Raw genomic sequence first — 14,706 nt, forward strand, 5'->3', positions numbered from 1 at the left:
TAATTTGTGTATAGGCAGATGCTAAATCAGACCAAATCCTTTATGGTTATCTCTGCAAGAGCAATGCTAAATCTTGTTTTCCCAAAAGAACAGTCTCTAAAAATTATTTTACCCTGCCTTCTGTTTTTTGTGATGTATAAGGATACCAGTACTATAATTAATTCCCTCTTGACTCTGCTTATGGATGCTGTAACTTCATATAGCAGCATAGTTACACACTGAACAACCTGACATTTTAGCTTCTTACTTACTTGAGTTAATGGGAGCAAACCATTCCTCTAGGGCTGTACAGGAGAGACAGGTTATAGAGCATGTTGAAAAGAAGAATGTTAGCCAGCAATTTAGTCATAATTCTGCAAAAGACTTTCTGATCATGAAAGAAAAAAGGTTGTGTGCCTGACCTTCCTGGACATGGAGTGCCCCCAACTTTCACTGTGATGGCATTGAAGATTTGAGTCCCCACTGAACCTGCTAAAGCAAACACAGTGCACAGTCCCTTTGAAGTCCTGTGCATGCTCCTCAGTGCCGTGCCTGCCCTCAGCTGGGTTCATTCTCTCTGTAACAAGAACTGCTAGTGTTTAATTTGTGATGGGAAATGTGGGGGGTTTTTTTGGGGGGGTGGTGTGTGATGCAACTCCTGAACTTAGACAAAAGCACTTTTATAATCTGCACTTCATTATATTTTTGCATTCAGCTCAAGTGCCGTCAGTGTTGTCCTGGAGCACAGCTCATGGGGCATTGAAAGGGGAACAGAGGTACAGGCTGGAAAATAGGGGTGAAGTTTACTCTGAGTTCAGACTCAAGTTCCCATTTAGAGTTTAAGTGCCTGCACTCCTGCATGTGCTCCTAACAACCCTGGGACTGGAATCACAGAAATTCCCAGGAAAGCAGGCAGGAGTGCTTAAGACCCCTGTAACTCAGAACCATTCAAACAACAGACAGTGCACCGAACAATTCCTGAGTGCAATCCCATGGTTTGTCCTCATTTCACATAAAGCAGGTGTAGTTTGTCATGGTTATTTTCAGGCTCTAGGGAAGCAAGTTGCTTGAATCAGACACGACATCCAGCTGCGCAGACTTCAGGAAAGCCATTCAGCAGACTTCAGCAGAGATGGATCAAATGGCTTGGCTCTAAAAACCTTACCCAGAGCAGGTAAGTCGCTACTGGATCTTGCATGTCAAACCAGAAACATCCTTCCCCAGACCTGGGAGACACAGCCTGTGGCTCTTTAAATCTGCACTGTGTGCTGCAGTGCTCTGCATTGTTGCCATGGCAGAAATCTCCCCGTAGTAATAACCTCTTTCAGGGAAGGTTAAAAAGAGACAGTGCACATGCTCAGAAATGCTGCACTTGTTCTCTTAGCAGTTTGCAGCGGCCATTTCAAAGAAACCATCACAAAGACAAGAGAAAGATCAGGTACTGATATTTTTTCCTTTGTTAGAGGGGATGACTTTTCTCTTTCACAGTAGTCCATGCACAGATCTGTCTCCGTTCCCAGTTGCACTGCAGAGAGAGACCACCCTTGAAGCCTGTCATGATTATTCCTTGCAATTTTTCATGGAATAGCTAAGAGGCAGGAGTTAGATGTGATTTAAGGTGATTGCTGCACTCGGGGAACAATTGTTTTACTGTGGGGCTCACATACAAAGCTGAGCTGACTCTGGGGTGGGTGATGTGTAAGGTACCCTAAAAAGTTTACCAGCATGCCTGCTTTGTTTTGATGAACCTTTGTAGTACTCAGTCAACTATGAGAATAGCCTCCACTCCTACTGATCAGGAGGCTTCTTCATCAGGTACTTTCAAAAGAGGCTGGTATTATCCTAGTTTACTGTTACTTGGAGACACTCTGCTGCATCCTGTTGCAAAGACTTTGATTCTACTGGTTTTGATTGCAGATCACCATTAATTAAAACAGAAAACCCAAGCCACTTGTTATCATTTCAATCCCTTTATTTTAATGATTGTAGAAATAAGAAAAAGAATCACATCAGATTTAAATAGTGGGTGGGGTAGGAAACCCAGTTATGAGGTTATAGAAATTACATTACCAGATCTTTTTCTTTCTGTGTGCTCAAATACATCTGTGACTCTACACGTACATGTTTGTCTCTTGCCTCTGAACCACTTCCTATCTTATGTTTAGGCTGAGGTGCACAGGAAGGAGATGTGTATAAGGCTGCTCCTTTCCTGGATGAATTGCTGGTTTGCACATGCTGCAAATGTTTGTGCAGAATTTACAGTTTCAGAGTAGCTGCATCTGAAAAGGTGGATTGCATAGATCGAAGAGCAAGCTTTTTCTGTTCTGTGTTTGTGGCAAGATGGGGAAAACCCTTTCCTTTCCTGCCTCCCTCTACTGCCTTTCTAAATGTGAAATACAATCTGTTCTAGGGAGTGCTGTACTCTCACATTCACTACATGCAGATTTGGTGCTCTTACGCAACATCTTTTGCTTAGTGTGCACCAGCTTAAAAATCAGAAAGAGGCAGAACGTTGTCCTGCTTTCTGACGTTTAGCTGAAGATATTTTTCATGTGACTTTTATTGTATTGCCATAACTTAAGTCTTATTTGATTCTTTCTTTCTTCCATTTGAATGTACAGGAATGAAAGGTACCTAAGGACCTCTTTAGCAGTTTGCCAGAATCCTTGAGGCTTGGATTGAAATCTCTAATAGACTGTTGCAGCTTGAGCCAGGCCCTCCTGATCTGAACAGTTTACCTGTCAGGTCAAGAAACTACTTAATTTGAAACCTGTGTACTTTTAAAAAAAGTTACCTCTGTGTGAAGGGGAGCTGTTGCTGAGACAGATTCTGCCAGCTTCAGGGCATGGTGTGGCCTGGCTGTGGTGTTCAGGAACAAACGGATGGCTGCAAATAACAGTCTGAAGCCCAGATTAGGAGGGGAAACAGAAGGTCAAAGAGTTTTGATGTGTTTGCTGTTAGAAGTTCTACCTGTGAATTTGTGGAGGTTTAACAAAAGGCTTTTCTTTATCTAGGAGTAAGTTTTTATAATCAGTGTGGTGTGTAATGCTAATGGTTACCTTTAGTTATTATATTTGTGAAAAAAATGGTGCATCAGTAAAGCAAGGCAGAGGGTAAAGAGCTCAGTTCCAGGTTCTGCTCTGTTTCAGCCAGCTCTGTAATCCCTGCAGTTTTGGTCTCCAAACCCACCTAGTCTAGCTCTCCAGACCAGCTAGTCTAGGACTGTGTAGTTAGAAAAAGTCACAGAGCAGGCAAAGTTGTTGGCATCCCAGCTTGCAAATGAAACCAAAAACTGTCTAGGGACTTCTGATCTTGTCCTTCGTGTCTAGGGATGTTCTTTCCCAGTTGGGATTTATTTGCACTGCTGGAAAAGTACAGAAAAGTACTTTTGGTCTAGATCTGTATTTTGTTTTCTTTCAGAGGAAGCCTGCCAATGCTTTAGCCATCAGGAACATTAATTTCTGTGTAACAAAAGCCTTGTATCCACAGTGTTCCTCACTAACTTGTTTATGTCTCTTGATAAACAGAGAAGCACCCACTCCCAAGATGCTGCCACCCTGCCTTCTGAGAAGAGCCATCCTTACAGTTCCTTTAGTTTTTGTGGTTGTACTACTCTTCATGGAGCCTGTTAGAGCTGATCAAGAAGCAGGAACAGCCATACCAGCTGAAAGTATGTACCACCCTGCAGCCCTCCCCTACAGCCCCTACTGTAGTTTCCATGTTGCAGAACTTCACATCACTGAAGCTTGTCCACATAATTCAAACTATTTTGGACATGTCTTGTGTATATTGTTTTAAAACCACAGCTTGATAGCATACCAGTGCTGTTTTGCTCTTGCATCCAAGGCTCTCCACTGTCTTATCCTTCTCTTTTGCCTGTTGCTGTCTTGCTTCTACCTGAAATCTGCCACTGTTCTTCACTTTTTCTTTTGTATATCCCTTTCAATGTGTTAGCCCTTTCTATGCCAGGAAACACCTTGTTTGCTTTTCAGAGACATTATTGAGAACTTGCTCTTTTTCAACCGACATTGGTTGTTCATTATATTTCATTCTTGAGAATGTTTGCTATATTAAAGTCATTATTTTTATTTAAAAAATCCACAATGAAGATGCCAAGAAAACATTTTTTAAACACCTAGCCTTGTGGCCTTCAACACCCAATTCTCCTTTGCTGATTTGTATTGAGTTTATTTTACATCATAAACATAACGACAAGTCTTTGCATCAAGTTGTTGATGTGAAAGCTGCTGAAATTGTTGATGTGAAAACTTCTTTCCTTTTGTCCAGTGCGAATATAGTAACACTAAAGTTGGCTGATGGTACAGCAATGAGAGAGTAGGTCTGTAATACTGCTCTATGTTTTTTTCTATCTCTTTTTCTCTTTTTTCATAGCCGGTTAAAGAATTTGGCAGGCTCGTTTCCTCCAGCAGGCAAAATTTCTGTTTGCTGGTTAGCACACAGATCATGAGCTGGAAGCTCATACTCCAGCTTATTAGAGGCATGTAGTAATCAGTCCAACATCAAGTGTTTGCAAAATGGGCTGACACTGCAGGATTTTCCAGCATCAGTCTAGGTTTCATCCCTTCTTCCTTACCAGACCTCAGAGAGCAAACTAAACCTGCGCTCAGAATTTCTCACTTGCACAGTATTTCCAGTGAAGTTGTCAGCAAGGCTCAGCCACTGAGAGGGAAATAAGAACATATGTACAGCCTGATGATTCAAAGACGTTTCATCATGTCTATATTTGTTCTGTCTTGGTACTGCTATCTGTTGGGGCACAGTTTTGTGTTACATGATGATCCACATGATGATGTGGCCTTCAGTCTGGGTGTCTGGATCTGGGAATGCTCTCTTAAACAGTGCGGTGAGTCCAGATTGCAGCAGTTCTGCTTATCAGCAATACCCACTTATGACAGGGCATTTGTTTAGACTAAGCTGTATCATATTCAAAGTTAGAGGCTAAGTGGTCTGTCTGTGATATTGCAGACAGTTTTATTCCATTAGCTTTCTATTTAGAACTCAAGTTTGTGAGATTAGGAGATAAGATTTTCCAGGGAACAGGTTCATGGCTTTAGAGGTCTTTTCTGAAAAATCTGAAGATAAGGTTGAAAATGTGTTTGAGGTTAGTGAAGCAAAATGAAAAACTCAAGTTATGGGGTTAGTGTTTTCATACTATGAACTGTGACAAGGAAGAGTGGCACAGCAATAAAGGAGGAAGAAAAATTTTAGTGCAAATTTGTTGAAGTAATTATTTTGTTATTGAGAGACTTGGTGGACCATCCTGATGGACCATTTACAATAACCCAGATTGTTCAAGGGTACCTACATCAGTATAGACTCTGTGGATTTTTTCCTGTAGCTCTTTCAGATACTCAAAATCACTGTTTAATCCTTCTAGTTAACTTTTCATGCCATATAGTCATGATTCTCTACTAAATGGTCTACCAAATGCTCTCCTAGGCCGTCCCTGTGTTGATTGCCATGCATTTGAGTTCATGCAGAGGGCTCTGCAGGATTTAAAGAAGACAGCATATAACCTAGACACACGGGTAAGGAAACATTAAATTTCTTTCTTTTTACTTTTTTTTTATATAGAAGAATATGCTGTGCATAAAAGTAGATAAGGTGGATGGATTTTGCACAAGCACTCAGTGAACTGTACTGTCCTGTCTTCTAAGGTGAGGATGGTTAATTCCATTTCCATTTCACCTCTCTATGAAATAATCTGCGGAATTCTTCTGCCTGGGGGTTCCAGGACACCGGGAAATACAGGAAGGAGTGAGCTGACCATCCTCAGCCCTCTATCCTTCACGTGCAAAGTTACAGCCATTAGTGCTGCTCTTCTCATTCCAAATGCTGAGCACACACCTTTGTTTTTATGTTAGGGGGCGTAAGGTGAAAGTATCATTTATATTTATTACCCAAAAGGAGGGAGCCAAACAAAAAGTCTACTAAAATAAAATACTCCCCTGCACATGCTTTTACCCCTGGGGAGAGGCTAACGAAGGAAACATCATCCCTAGATAGTTTTTACATTTCTCCGATTTCATAATGATGAAAAACGCCACAAAGTAGAAGAGCATAGGGAATGAAACTTGTTTGGCTTGCAGTCAGTGTGCAGAATTTGCCAAAGTTGGTATCTTCCTTCTGTGAGAGAAGAGGAATCTTTTCTCTTGCTGCTGTAACCTGCAATCTGTGCGTGGCTGTGTCCCAGCTGCTGTCAGATGGAGGTGTCCCAGGAGGGTGGCTTTGTCCCCACCTCCTGTGTACCCTTTAGCTGAAGTGCTATATCTACACTCTTGCACAGATTTTTCAACAGAAGGCACTCAAACTTTTTTGTTTTTCTAATCTATGGTCAGGGTTGTTCACAGTTCAAAGCCTGTGAACTGGCATCTTTGAAGAACGGTTTGAGGTAACTTCGAGCAGGGTCCCTGACATTTAGGTGAAAATGTAAGGGCAGGAATGAAGATGCCTTGAATTGTGACATACTACAAAAAGATAAACAAACATTTCAGCAGAACCAGATTGGTATGTAACACATTTACAGTTAAACAAAATCTGTTCAATAATTACAGGTCAAATATATTTTGGGTCTCATGAAGAAATCTTGCTAATGAATAGATCTTCTGAACACTGTATACACCCCAAACAAGATGTTCAGATTGTGCTGTAAAGTGGGTCTAGTACATCTTTTCCTTCCTTTACAAACCTTTGAGCTTTTCACCAGAATTTCTTCATCTTGATTCAAAAATATCTCAACTCCTAAAATCTTCTCTGGCTCTCTGGCTCTGGCAGTGACCTTTATAAAACCTTCAGATTGTAGATAAGAGAGAAACTTCATGAAACACAGATATCCAAAGCAGGAGTAGCCATAAGAACCCCAAAGATAGCAACTCTATTTTAATACTTTTCAAAAAATAGAAGTAAAAGAAGGCAAAAGAGATAAAATGAGGATAGAAAAAAAGTCAGTTGAGATGAATGTCCTATTAACTTTCACAGTTGTAGATTTGACAGCAAGCCTGAAAATGTGGCTCCATTATATATTCTCAGCAAAACAAACCTCTCACTTTCTTATAACTTTAAAATCTAAGGAGTTGAATCCATATTGAGCTCCTTCAGTTCCCCTGGACTAGGACAAACCTATTCCAGTCATTAAGCTAGGAGTTCTGCCTACATCTTCAAAAGATATGGAAACATTTAATAGTTGAGGACTTCTTGGAACAGCCTTCTAGGGTATTTTAATTCTTACTTTTATTATTCAGCTGTGGCCCAATTTGATGCAAACTGAGAGTTTTAAGACTGTTCCTTTCAGCTACATAGATATTTCACATTTGACTATTTTAGTCTGTTTTGTTGCTTTGTGGGGCAAATATTTCTGTCCCTGAAAATACAATTCCCTTTGTTAATATTCCCACTGGATACACTAATTTTCTGAAAAACCCTCTTTTGTTTGCAGGCAAGATTGTTAGAAGATGACTAAGCAGCTTCTAACTGTGTTGGAGGAACAAGGATTGCCAAAAGAGAGGAATTTCTCATTTAATTCCTCCTGCACATCTCATTCTGCAGTTCTGTACAGGGGAAACCATATAGTTTTATTGCACAGCTCAAGAGCTTTCACACCTAATTTGGCCCTGTGTTGATCTACATGGTGTCTCACAAAGCAAACTAACTGTGTCACACACCCCTTTAGGGAGGCCATAGGCTTTATCTCCTTCCTTTTACAAAACTAGATGTGTTTGTAACCTAAACTGATGTGAAGATCCCTTACTGATTGTCAGGCTGGATGGATTTTACTCTCTCAGCAAGAGAAGGGTCACAGACCACCTTTGAGAGTCTGGCTTCTACCCATACATATACCAGACCTGTTTACCCCTCTGGGTAACTGTTTTCCACCCTTTTGTTGCTGCTGGCCCCTTGGAGCAGGCTGCAGGCTGGATTAGTTGTTTTGGCAACATTTTCTGGGGATATCTGTGGTTCATCACTCGGCCAAAGTGCCGTATGTGGCAGGTGCAGCTCTGATCAGGAACTGGGGAGAGGGGTCTCATGCTGCTGGGAGGAAGCTGCTGCCATCACAACCATTCAGCCAGTTCACAGCCAGCTCCCCACAGCAACTAAAAGCTGCTCAAGACAGAGCCCAGCAGGGAGACAGCCCTAAAACAAATCCTGGAAAACAAATCCAGCCCATGGGCTGCACAGTTCACTCTAAGTCTGCCCTGTAGACAGTTATTTTCAGAATTCCAGCTCATTTTTCGGAGTTAACCAGTGGACATGGCATTACAACTTTGAAAAGCTCAGGAACTGCATTTTTAGCTGGAACTTTTCAGATTTTTTGTAGGTTTAGAATCTGGAATCTGTTTGACTTTTTTGGTGGGTTTGGTTTGGTTTTTTTCTTGTTTGTTTGGTTGGTTGGTTTTTTTATTTTGGTTTAGTTTTATTTTTTTTAAACATGCCTTAACCTACCAGGGAACAACAACAAAACTCTGTGAAAACAGTTTTGTGATCATGCTTTCAGAACAGTCAGCAAAGCTGTATTCAGTGCCATTCATTTTGTTCTTTATTGCTTTCTAAATTGTCAATGGTTATTGGAATGTTTAAAGCACATTAAGTTAGATGTGTCCCTGAAAATAAAAATAAAGGCTTGAAAATGTTATTAAAGGTATATAAGATGGTAAGCAGCCTTGGGCCTCAGCTCCAAAGATGTTGGCATGCTGTCAACCTCCCTTATTCAAACCATTGCAAATGATGTCAAAGAGGTGGTTAGAAGGTGGTGATTGAGTGTCTTTTCAATGATTAGCAAAGCCTGATCAGATCTTTCCAGCTTTGCAGGGTAGCTGAAATGATCAAAAATGATTCCTGATTTAATATAGAACCACAGGGCTATGTCTAGTGATTTATCATCTGAGGAAAACCCCTGAGAAGCAGATAGCTTTTCCTGCACTAAGAAGGAAAGTGGAAAGCAGGATGCTTCAGCCCGTCTCTGCTCTAAGTGCCTTTAGCTGATGTGGGTCAATGGATAACACAGGATTTAAAATACAGTCTTTTATCACATGGCAATTCCATCTCATACAAAAATCACAAGTCAGGAAGATTAAGGATGGATTTGATTGGCATTTAGAGGTGGTAGTCTCCATAATACCCTTTTTTATGCGTAGCTGGTTGCACCAGTAGGAAATAATTTGGGGAATGGACTTCCCACAGCTACTGTGTCCCATGACAATAAGGAGGAAGTCCTCTCTTGGATCAGACTGGTTCTCAGATACATCCCATGTGTGAGCTGTGATGGCTGTAGGCCAGATCAGCACCTCTCCTCTGTTTCAGGCACATCAACAGTAACAACGGGGAAGCAGGAGAAGTTAAAGCAGGAGAAGTTAAAGCAGAAGTAAATCTCTTCACTGAGAGGGTGGTCAGTCACTGGAACAGGGTCCCAAGGGAAGTGGTCATGGCACCAAGCCTGACAGAGTTCAGGCTGGATGGTGGGCAATGCTCTTAGTCATACACTTTAGTTTTAGGTAGTCCTGTGAGGAGCAGGGAGTTGGACTTCATGATCCTTATGGGTCCCTTCAACCTGAGATATTCTATAATTAAATTATGCCTTACTTTTTTTGTATAACTTTCAACAGTGAGTCCAGCCTGTAATATTCTAAATTTAATGTTTGAGTCTGTTTCTAAGTGAAAGAAAATTTCTGACAGGTTTTTGGGATCTTTTTAAGCCTCTAATGAACGTCCGAGCTTATGCTCCAGTTTGTGCTGTTGAAGTAAGATTGTAAGAAAGAAAAATAACTTTAAACAAAACTAACAGCACCCAGACACATACTGAATGGACTGATGTGAAAAATATGAATATGTACTGCACTGAATTTCTCCATGTCACAGAAGTATTGCCATGTTGGTATGCCAATTAATCCCACAAAAGCTAAATTATTTTGCAGAGCAGTAAACAACAACTCTGATTTTTACTCCAAGCCTCATCTCATACAACCAGTTTCAAATCTTAGAATGAAAGTAAAATGGACTTTTCTTTGGGACCTAATTAGTTTTACAGTGCTGAGATTTGTTTTTTGATGTTGCTTTTTTTCCCCTCTCTTATAGACAGAAACTCTGCTTCTTCAGGTGGAAAAGAGAAATCTGTGTGACTGTGTAGCTGCCAATCTACTGAACTGAATCTTGGAGGCCACCAAGGACAGTCACCTGTTCAGCAGTTTTTAAAATGCAGCTGTATAAAATACAGCTTTATGGAATTCATGTTGCAAGCATGTATGCCCCAATGTACTGATGAAATTGGGGGCCTGTGTCTTATGTATTTGTCTGCTCTGTATTTTTTTAAAAGAGTACCCTCTTTTTTTCACACTTGCTGGATTGCCAGTAATGTCTCAATTCAATAAATCTATTACTTAATATTAGAGTGGGGGGAAAATGTACCTGCTTTGATTTTTAAATCAGAGTTTGCCAAGTGTACCCACAAGGTAAATTTGGCCAACAGTGCTGTAGAGACACTTGCAGCTGTTTTTTGTCTCCAATATGAACATATCTCTGTGGTAACTTACCCAGTTATATTGAGACAGGACACTGTGGTCTCTGTAGGCTTTGCTTGTGTATTAAAGATGATAGAAGTCCTTTCTGTTTGTTGTTTGCACTCTGACCACCTTGAGGCATGTTGTAGTTCTGTCAGCTATAATGAGGTGTGTGTCATGAGGAATTACATGTGTGCTGTGCTTGCACCAAACCACTTTATATCTCAGTGCTGAGTTTTCTGTTATCTTGCATAAGAGTATTGTTTTCTTCAATTAAAGTGTTTAGTTTCTTCCCCTCCTTCCCTGGACACTCCATTCTTAACCTATTGTATCTCTAAATACCTTTATCTTGGCAAGTCAAATGGATAGTGTAAAAAAAGGAGAATAAGGGTATGACTAGGCAGCCTTGCCAGTTCCAGCTGTACCAAATGCTGCCACCAGCAACTGCTCAACATCACATTAAAGAAAGCTCCATGCAGTGCCAAGAAGTTCCTTCCTGAGAGTGTGCCTTATTTTACTTAAAGTGAAGCACAGTGATTAGGACACACATATTTGGTCCATTTTGTGACGTACTGAACTCTGACTGTTTTGGTTTTTCCTTGTAGTTGCCTTTGAAAACTGCTCTTTTTGTTTCAGGCATGAAGAAAGACTTGTGTACCTGAAAGCTGAGATGGTTTTTATCCTCAACTCTACCCCTTTATTGTAAGACAGTGTCTGCTCACAAGTCTCAATTAGGTTGTAGATGCTTGGAGTTTGTCTGACATGAATTATTAACTGTCTCAAACCATTCCAGCATTGAGCTATGGGGTGCTAACTTGTCTTGGGAAGGGAATGGGATATCTGAAGACGAAAATCTCTTCAGCTGAATTTGGAAGAAAGTGCCTGCCTGTCACCTCGCTTCTCTAACTAAACTGGTGTGACTTTGCTGGAAGTGGATGAGAGAAGAAATTAAACTACTGCTCTGCCAGTGCAGTTCTAGGTATGGTAACAAACAGTGGGGAAGTAGAGGAACACCACAGAGAGCCTGAGTGGCTTCCCAAACCTGTCCAGGGCTTGGAAAGTGTGCAACTGCTGCACACTGAGAAGTGCATCATGCTCTTTTGCTTGGGACCAGGACACAGGCCAGCACAGAAGCTCATTGTGAACTGGAAAGGGGATTCTGATGTTATTTCTCCAAATTCCCTCAGAGAGCACCTGTGCTGTATGTTTTTCCCTAAGTCTGTTCACACAGCCTGGGAGCACTGGCAGTGCTGATATTGGGCTGCTTGGCAAAACCAGAGTCACTGCAAGCTTCACCTGCAGCTCCCCTCCCAGAGAGTGGGAAAGGGCAGCAGTCCTTACCCATGCATGGCAGAGCACTCTCAGGACTTCTGGAGCAAAGCCTCCTTTGGAGGCTTGGATCCTGGCTGCAGCAGAGTGGCTTCTCAGAGCTTCTTGGCTTCTGTTGCACTTGGCTCGTCCCCGTCTTGTTATAGCTTGGCTTTGTTCCCCTGCTTTGCTCTGGACCTGTCTTGTCTGTCCTCTCTAGTCTGGCATTGCCCTCCCTCTAGTCCTGGGGATTTCTCAGTGAACCCCTGGCTGCCCATCCTGGTGAATCTGTGTGTAGGCACTGCAGGTGTGAGTGGTGGGGCTTATTGTCCTCAGGTCAGCTGAGTCCAGCTGGAGCACTGCCAGAGCAAGAAGTGGCACTCCAATTTACCATGGAGTGAGTGAACGTGGTGCTGAGGGACACTGCCATCTCATTCCCAGGGAAGGGGAGTTCCCCTGTCCAGGGAAGATATTGTGGGGAAGGACCTCTTTTTACCTGAAAGCCAACATTCCCATTGCAGAACTTGGAGGAAGTCCCAGAAGAGTTCAGGTGGTGAAAGCTCTGCTCCTGAAGCTGAATTAATCTCTGGGTGCTGTAATCTCTCTGGCTTGTGACAGGTGTGGACAGGAACCCAGCCATGGTCAGTCACTGGTTTTTCCAGATGTTGAGTAATAAGGTGTTCTGGCACAACTGGAAACACCTGTAGATGTTCATGAATTTTTCCCTTCGTGTCTGCACAGACACTGGCTTGAACAAAAGAAAATATGACCATGTGGAAATATTTTCCTTCAGTCATTTTGCTATGATTTTATGGTTCACGTTGTTAGAACTGGGGAAGTGAAACACAGGACAAAATTGGGCTGTTGCCCCAAGAGAAAGCAGCCAGGAGGGGGATAGATGGAGAAAGGGGAATAGGGTCATCAAAACACACATGCATCCTTCTTGCTGTACACCTTGTCCTGTTTTATTCCCTGTGCTATGTTATGTGGTGCCTTTTACTTTGTGACTGCACTGAAAGCTCTCTGGGGCAGAGAAGTTGTCATGTCAATAGCACGGTCAGGTGGCCATTACACCTTTAAGTGTTGTCAACTTATTAAATAAAAATCAAAACATAAAATATGCTGGCCTGTTGCTTCAGTTTCAAATGTGGTATTTGTTTATGCATAGGTTTGCAGTTTAATCTTCATGTAGGTATTCCTTAATCTTCCAACTCCAGCTTTGCTGCTCCAACTGTGACTTTGTAGAGATGGGGAGTGGCTGGTATTTTCAAGACCTCGAAGTGCCTGAAGTTTGAAAAGTGGCATAATAAGAAGAGTTTCAGGCATAGATGCCATGAGAAAGGAAATGCAAATATCTGCAGATATTCTATTTTTTACATTGATCTGCCTACACTTTTCTTTCCTGATAGTCAGGACTGTCATCATTTGATTCCTGGTCTGAAATTCCATGTACTTTCTAAAAATCTGCTAACATATCATCTTGTCTTTATTAGCCTTGAGCACCTTTTGCTCAACAAAGTAAGTGATATTGCAGTTTTATGGTCATTTAAGTGACAAAACTACAGCTTGTTCCCTTTGTCAAGAGAGTCTGAAAATGGAACAGGACTGGCAACCCTCCCATTATTCTTTTCATATAGCTTCACTCTTCTCTGAGGGTTCAAATCAGCTGGAAAGAGTGCTGACTGGTGATACAAGTTCAACCTTTCCATAGAGTAAGCAGAATGTAGATTTTAAGGGATATACCAATGTAAGGCCATGATGACCATCCTGATCAGTTATGGGAAACACCTCAGCACCTGGTGGGGGCATTCTCAGAAACCCATTGCCAGAAACCCATTGCCAGATGATAATGGGTTACACAAAAAGGGACAAAGAAACCCCAATGGCTTCCCAAAAGTCCTCAACAAAATGGGGAGACTTCCCAGCAACAGACTGATAGGATTAACGAAGGATGGAGTGCTATGGAAATAGCACAGCCTTTCCACACAACATCCTATGGGAACACAGGGACCCGACCCTCAGGCCTATGTCATCTGTCTATCACCCCAAAAATCATTATTGACTATAGTCACTCAAACTGCCTAAGAAAAAAATTATAAAAGGAGATTGGACATGAGCAAAATGGGGGAGAAAGTCCATCCTCTCTGCGGGGGTAACTGATGATCTGCCCTGTCTCCTTCCACTCCTTCAGACACTGTAGGGGTGAGCAGCCATTTACTCTGCTTTCTTTAGCTTGACCTTGCCTTATGCCCTATAGATCACTGTCTTTCACCGTTACCCCATAGATACTTTATTTGCTAATTGTACTTTGCTACTTTGCTTTATAGATACTAATTTTACCTTGCCCTACACCTTTTAACTTACAGGGTACATATCTTACTTTATGTTCTTTTTATTGTTTTGTTGTCCTATATTGTACTTTATTGCCGACTTGTTGTTTGTGGTTTGCTCTAAGGTGTACATTTCCTTATCTTAGTGAGTTGAAATGTGTGTTAGTAGGAAGTGGCTATATTTTCTTTTTTACTTTGTGTTAACAAGTGTGTTTAGATTTTGTTCTAGTCTTTATAAATTGGTCTGTCATGGGGGGGTTGCTTGAGTTTTGTATTAAGGCTTAGGCAGTTGTCTTGTTTTGTAGAGCATGCTTCTGGTTTCTGTTTTTTTATTAGTTAAATGCCATCGTGCAGTTAAATGTTATCACCAGTGACGCAAACCCAACAGTAGTTTGTCACGTACTTGTATTAATAAAAGTTATTTTGTGAGCTGCTAGAGTAAGTCCATTTTGTTTCTGGTGCTGGCAGCCTTGTAACTTGTAGGAGAACTTTGCTGAGAAGGTTCTCCATTGCTATTAAGTGCTGCCCCCATATCAGGGTATCAAAAGTCCTGTCCATCGCAGTGAATCTGTTTAGCA

At 41.5% G+C, this 14,706-nt stretch overlaps 1 protein-coding gene across 2 annotated transcripts; it reads left to right on the forward strand.

Moving 5' to 3' along the window:
• The first annotated feature begins 1,045 nt into the window (after positions 1–1,045).
• Positions 1,046–12,918, forward strand: LOC113985019 (neuropeptide-like protein C4orf48 homolog). Of its 2 annotated transcripts, none has more exons than XM_027715552.2 (4): positions 1,046–1,153; positions 3,507–3,649; positions 5,440–5,528; positions 10,069–10,593. In XM_027715552.2, exons 2-4 carry the CDS (start codon positions 3,526–3,528, stop codon positions 10,138–10,140), a joined length of 285 nt encoding a protein of 94 aa, XP_027571353.1. In that variant the 5' UTR covers positions 1,046–1,153; positions 3,507–3,525; the 3' UTR covers positions 10,141–10,593. The 2 variants fall into 2 exon arrangements, with proteins under 2 accessions (XP_027571353.1, XP_039239282.1); XM_039383348.1 differs by lacking the exon at positions 1,046–1,153 and adding an exon at positions 1,322–1,417 and having other exon boundaries at positions 10,069–12,918.
• The last annotated feature ends 1,788 nt before the right edge of the window (positions 12,919–14,706 follow it).

This window comes from Pipra filicauda, unplaced genomic scaffold (genome assembly GCF_003945595.2).
Source record: "Pipra filicauda isolate LSUMZ 115617 unplaced genomic scaffold, ASM394559v2 scaffold305_size881528_pilon, whole genome shotgun sequence".
NCBI classification, from domain to species: Eukaryota; Metazoa; Chordata; class Aves; order Passeriformes; family Pipridae; genus Pipra; species Pipra filicauda.

Excerpts from the sequence above, each read along its gene's own strand:
- LOC113985019 (XM_027715552.2), top strand. The coding sequence starts at position 3,526 with ATGCTGCCACCCTGCCTTCTGAGAAGAGCCATCCTTACAGTTCCTTTA. Across the intron at positions 3,650-5,439 it reads AACAGCCATACCAGCTGAAA|GCCGTCCCTGTGTTGATTGC; the intron begins GTATGTACCACC and ends ATGCTCTCCTAG. Across the intron at positions 5,529-10,068 it reads CATATAACCTAGACACACGG|ACAGAAACTCTGCTTCTTCA; the intron begins GTAAGGAAACAT and ends CCTCTCTTATAG.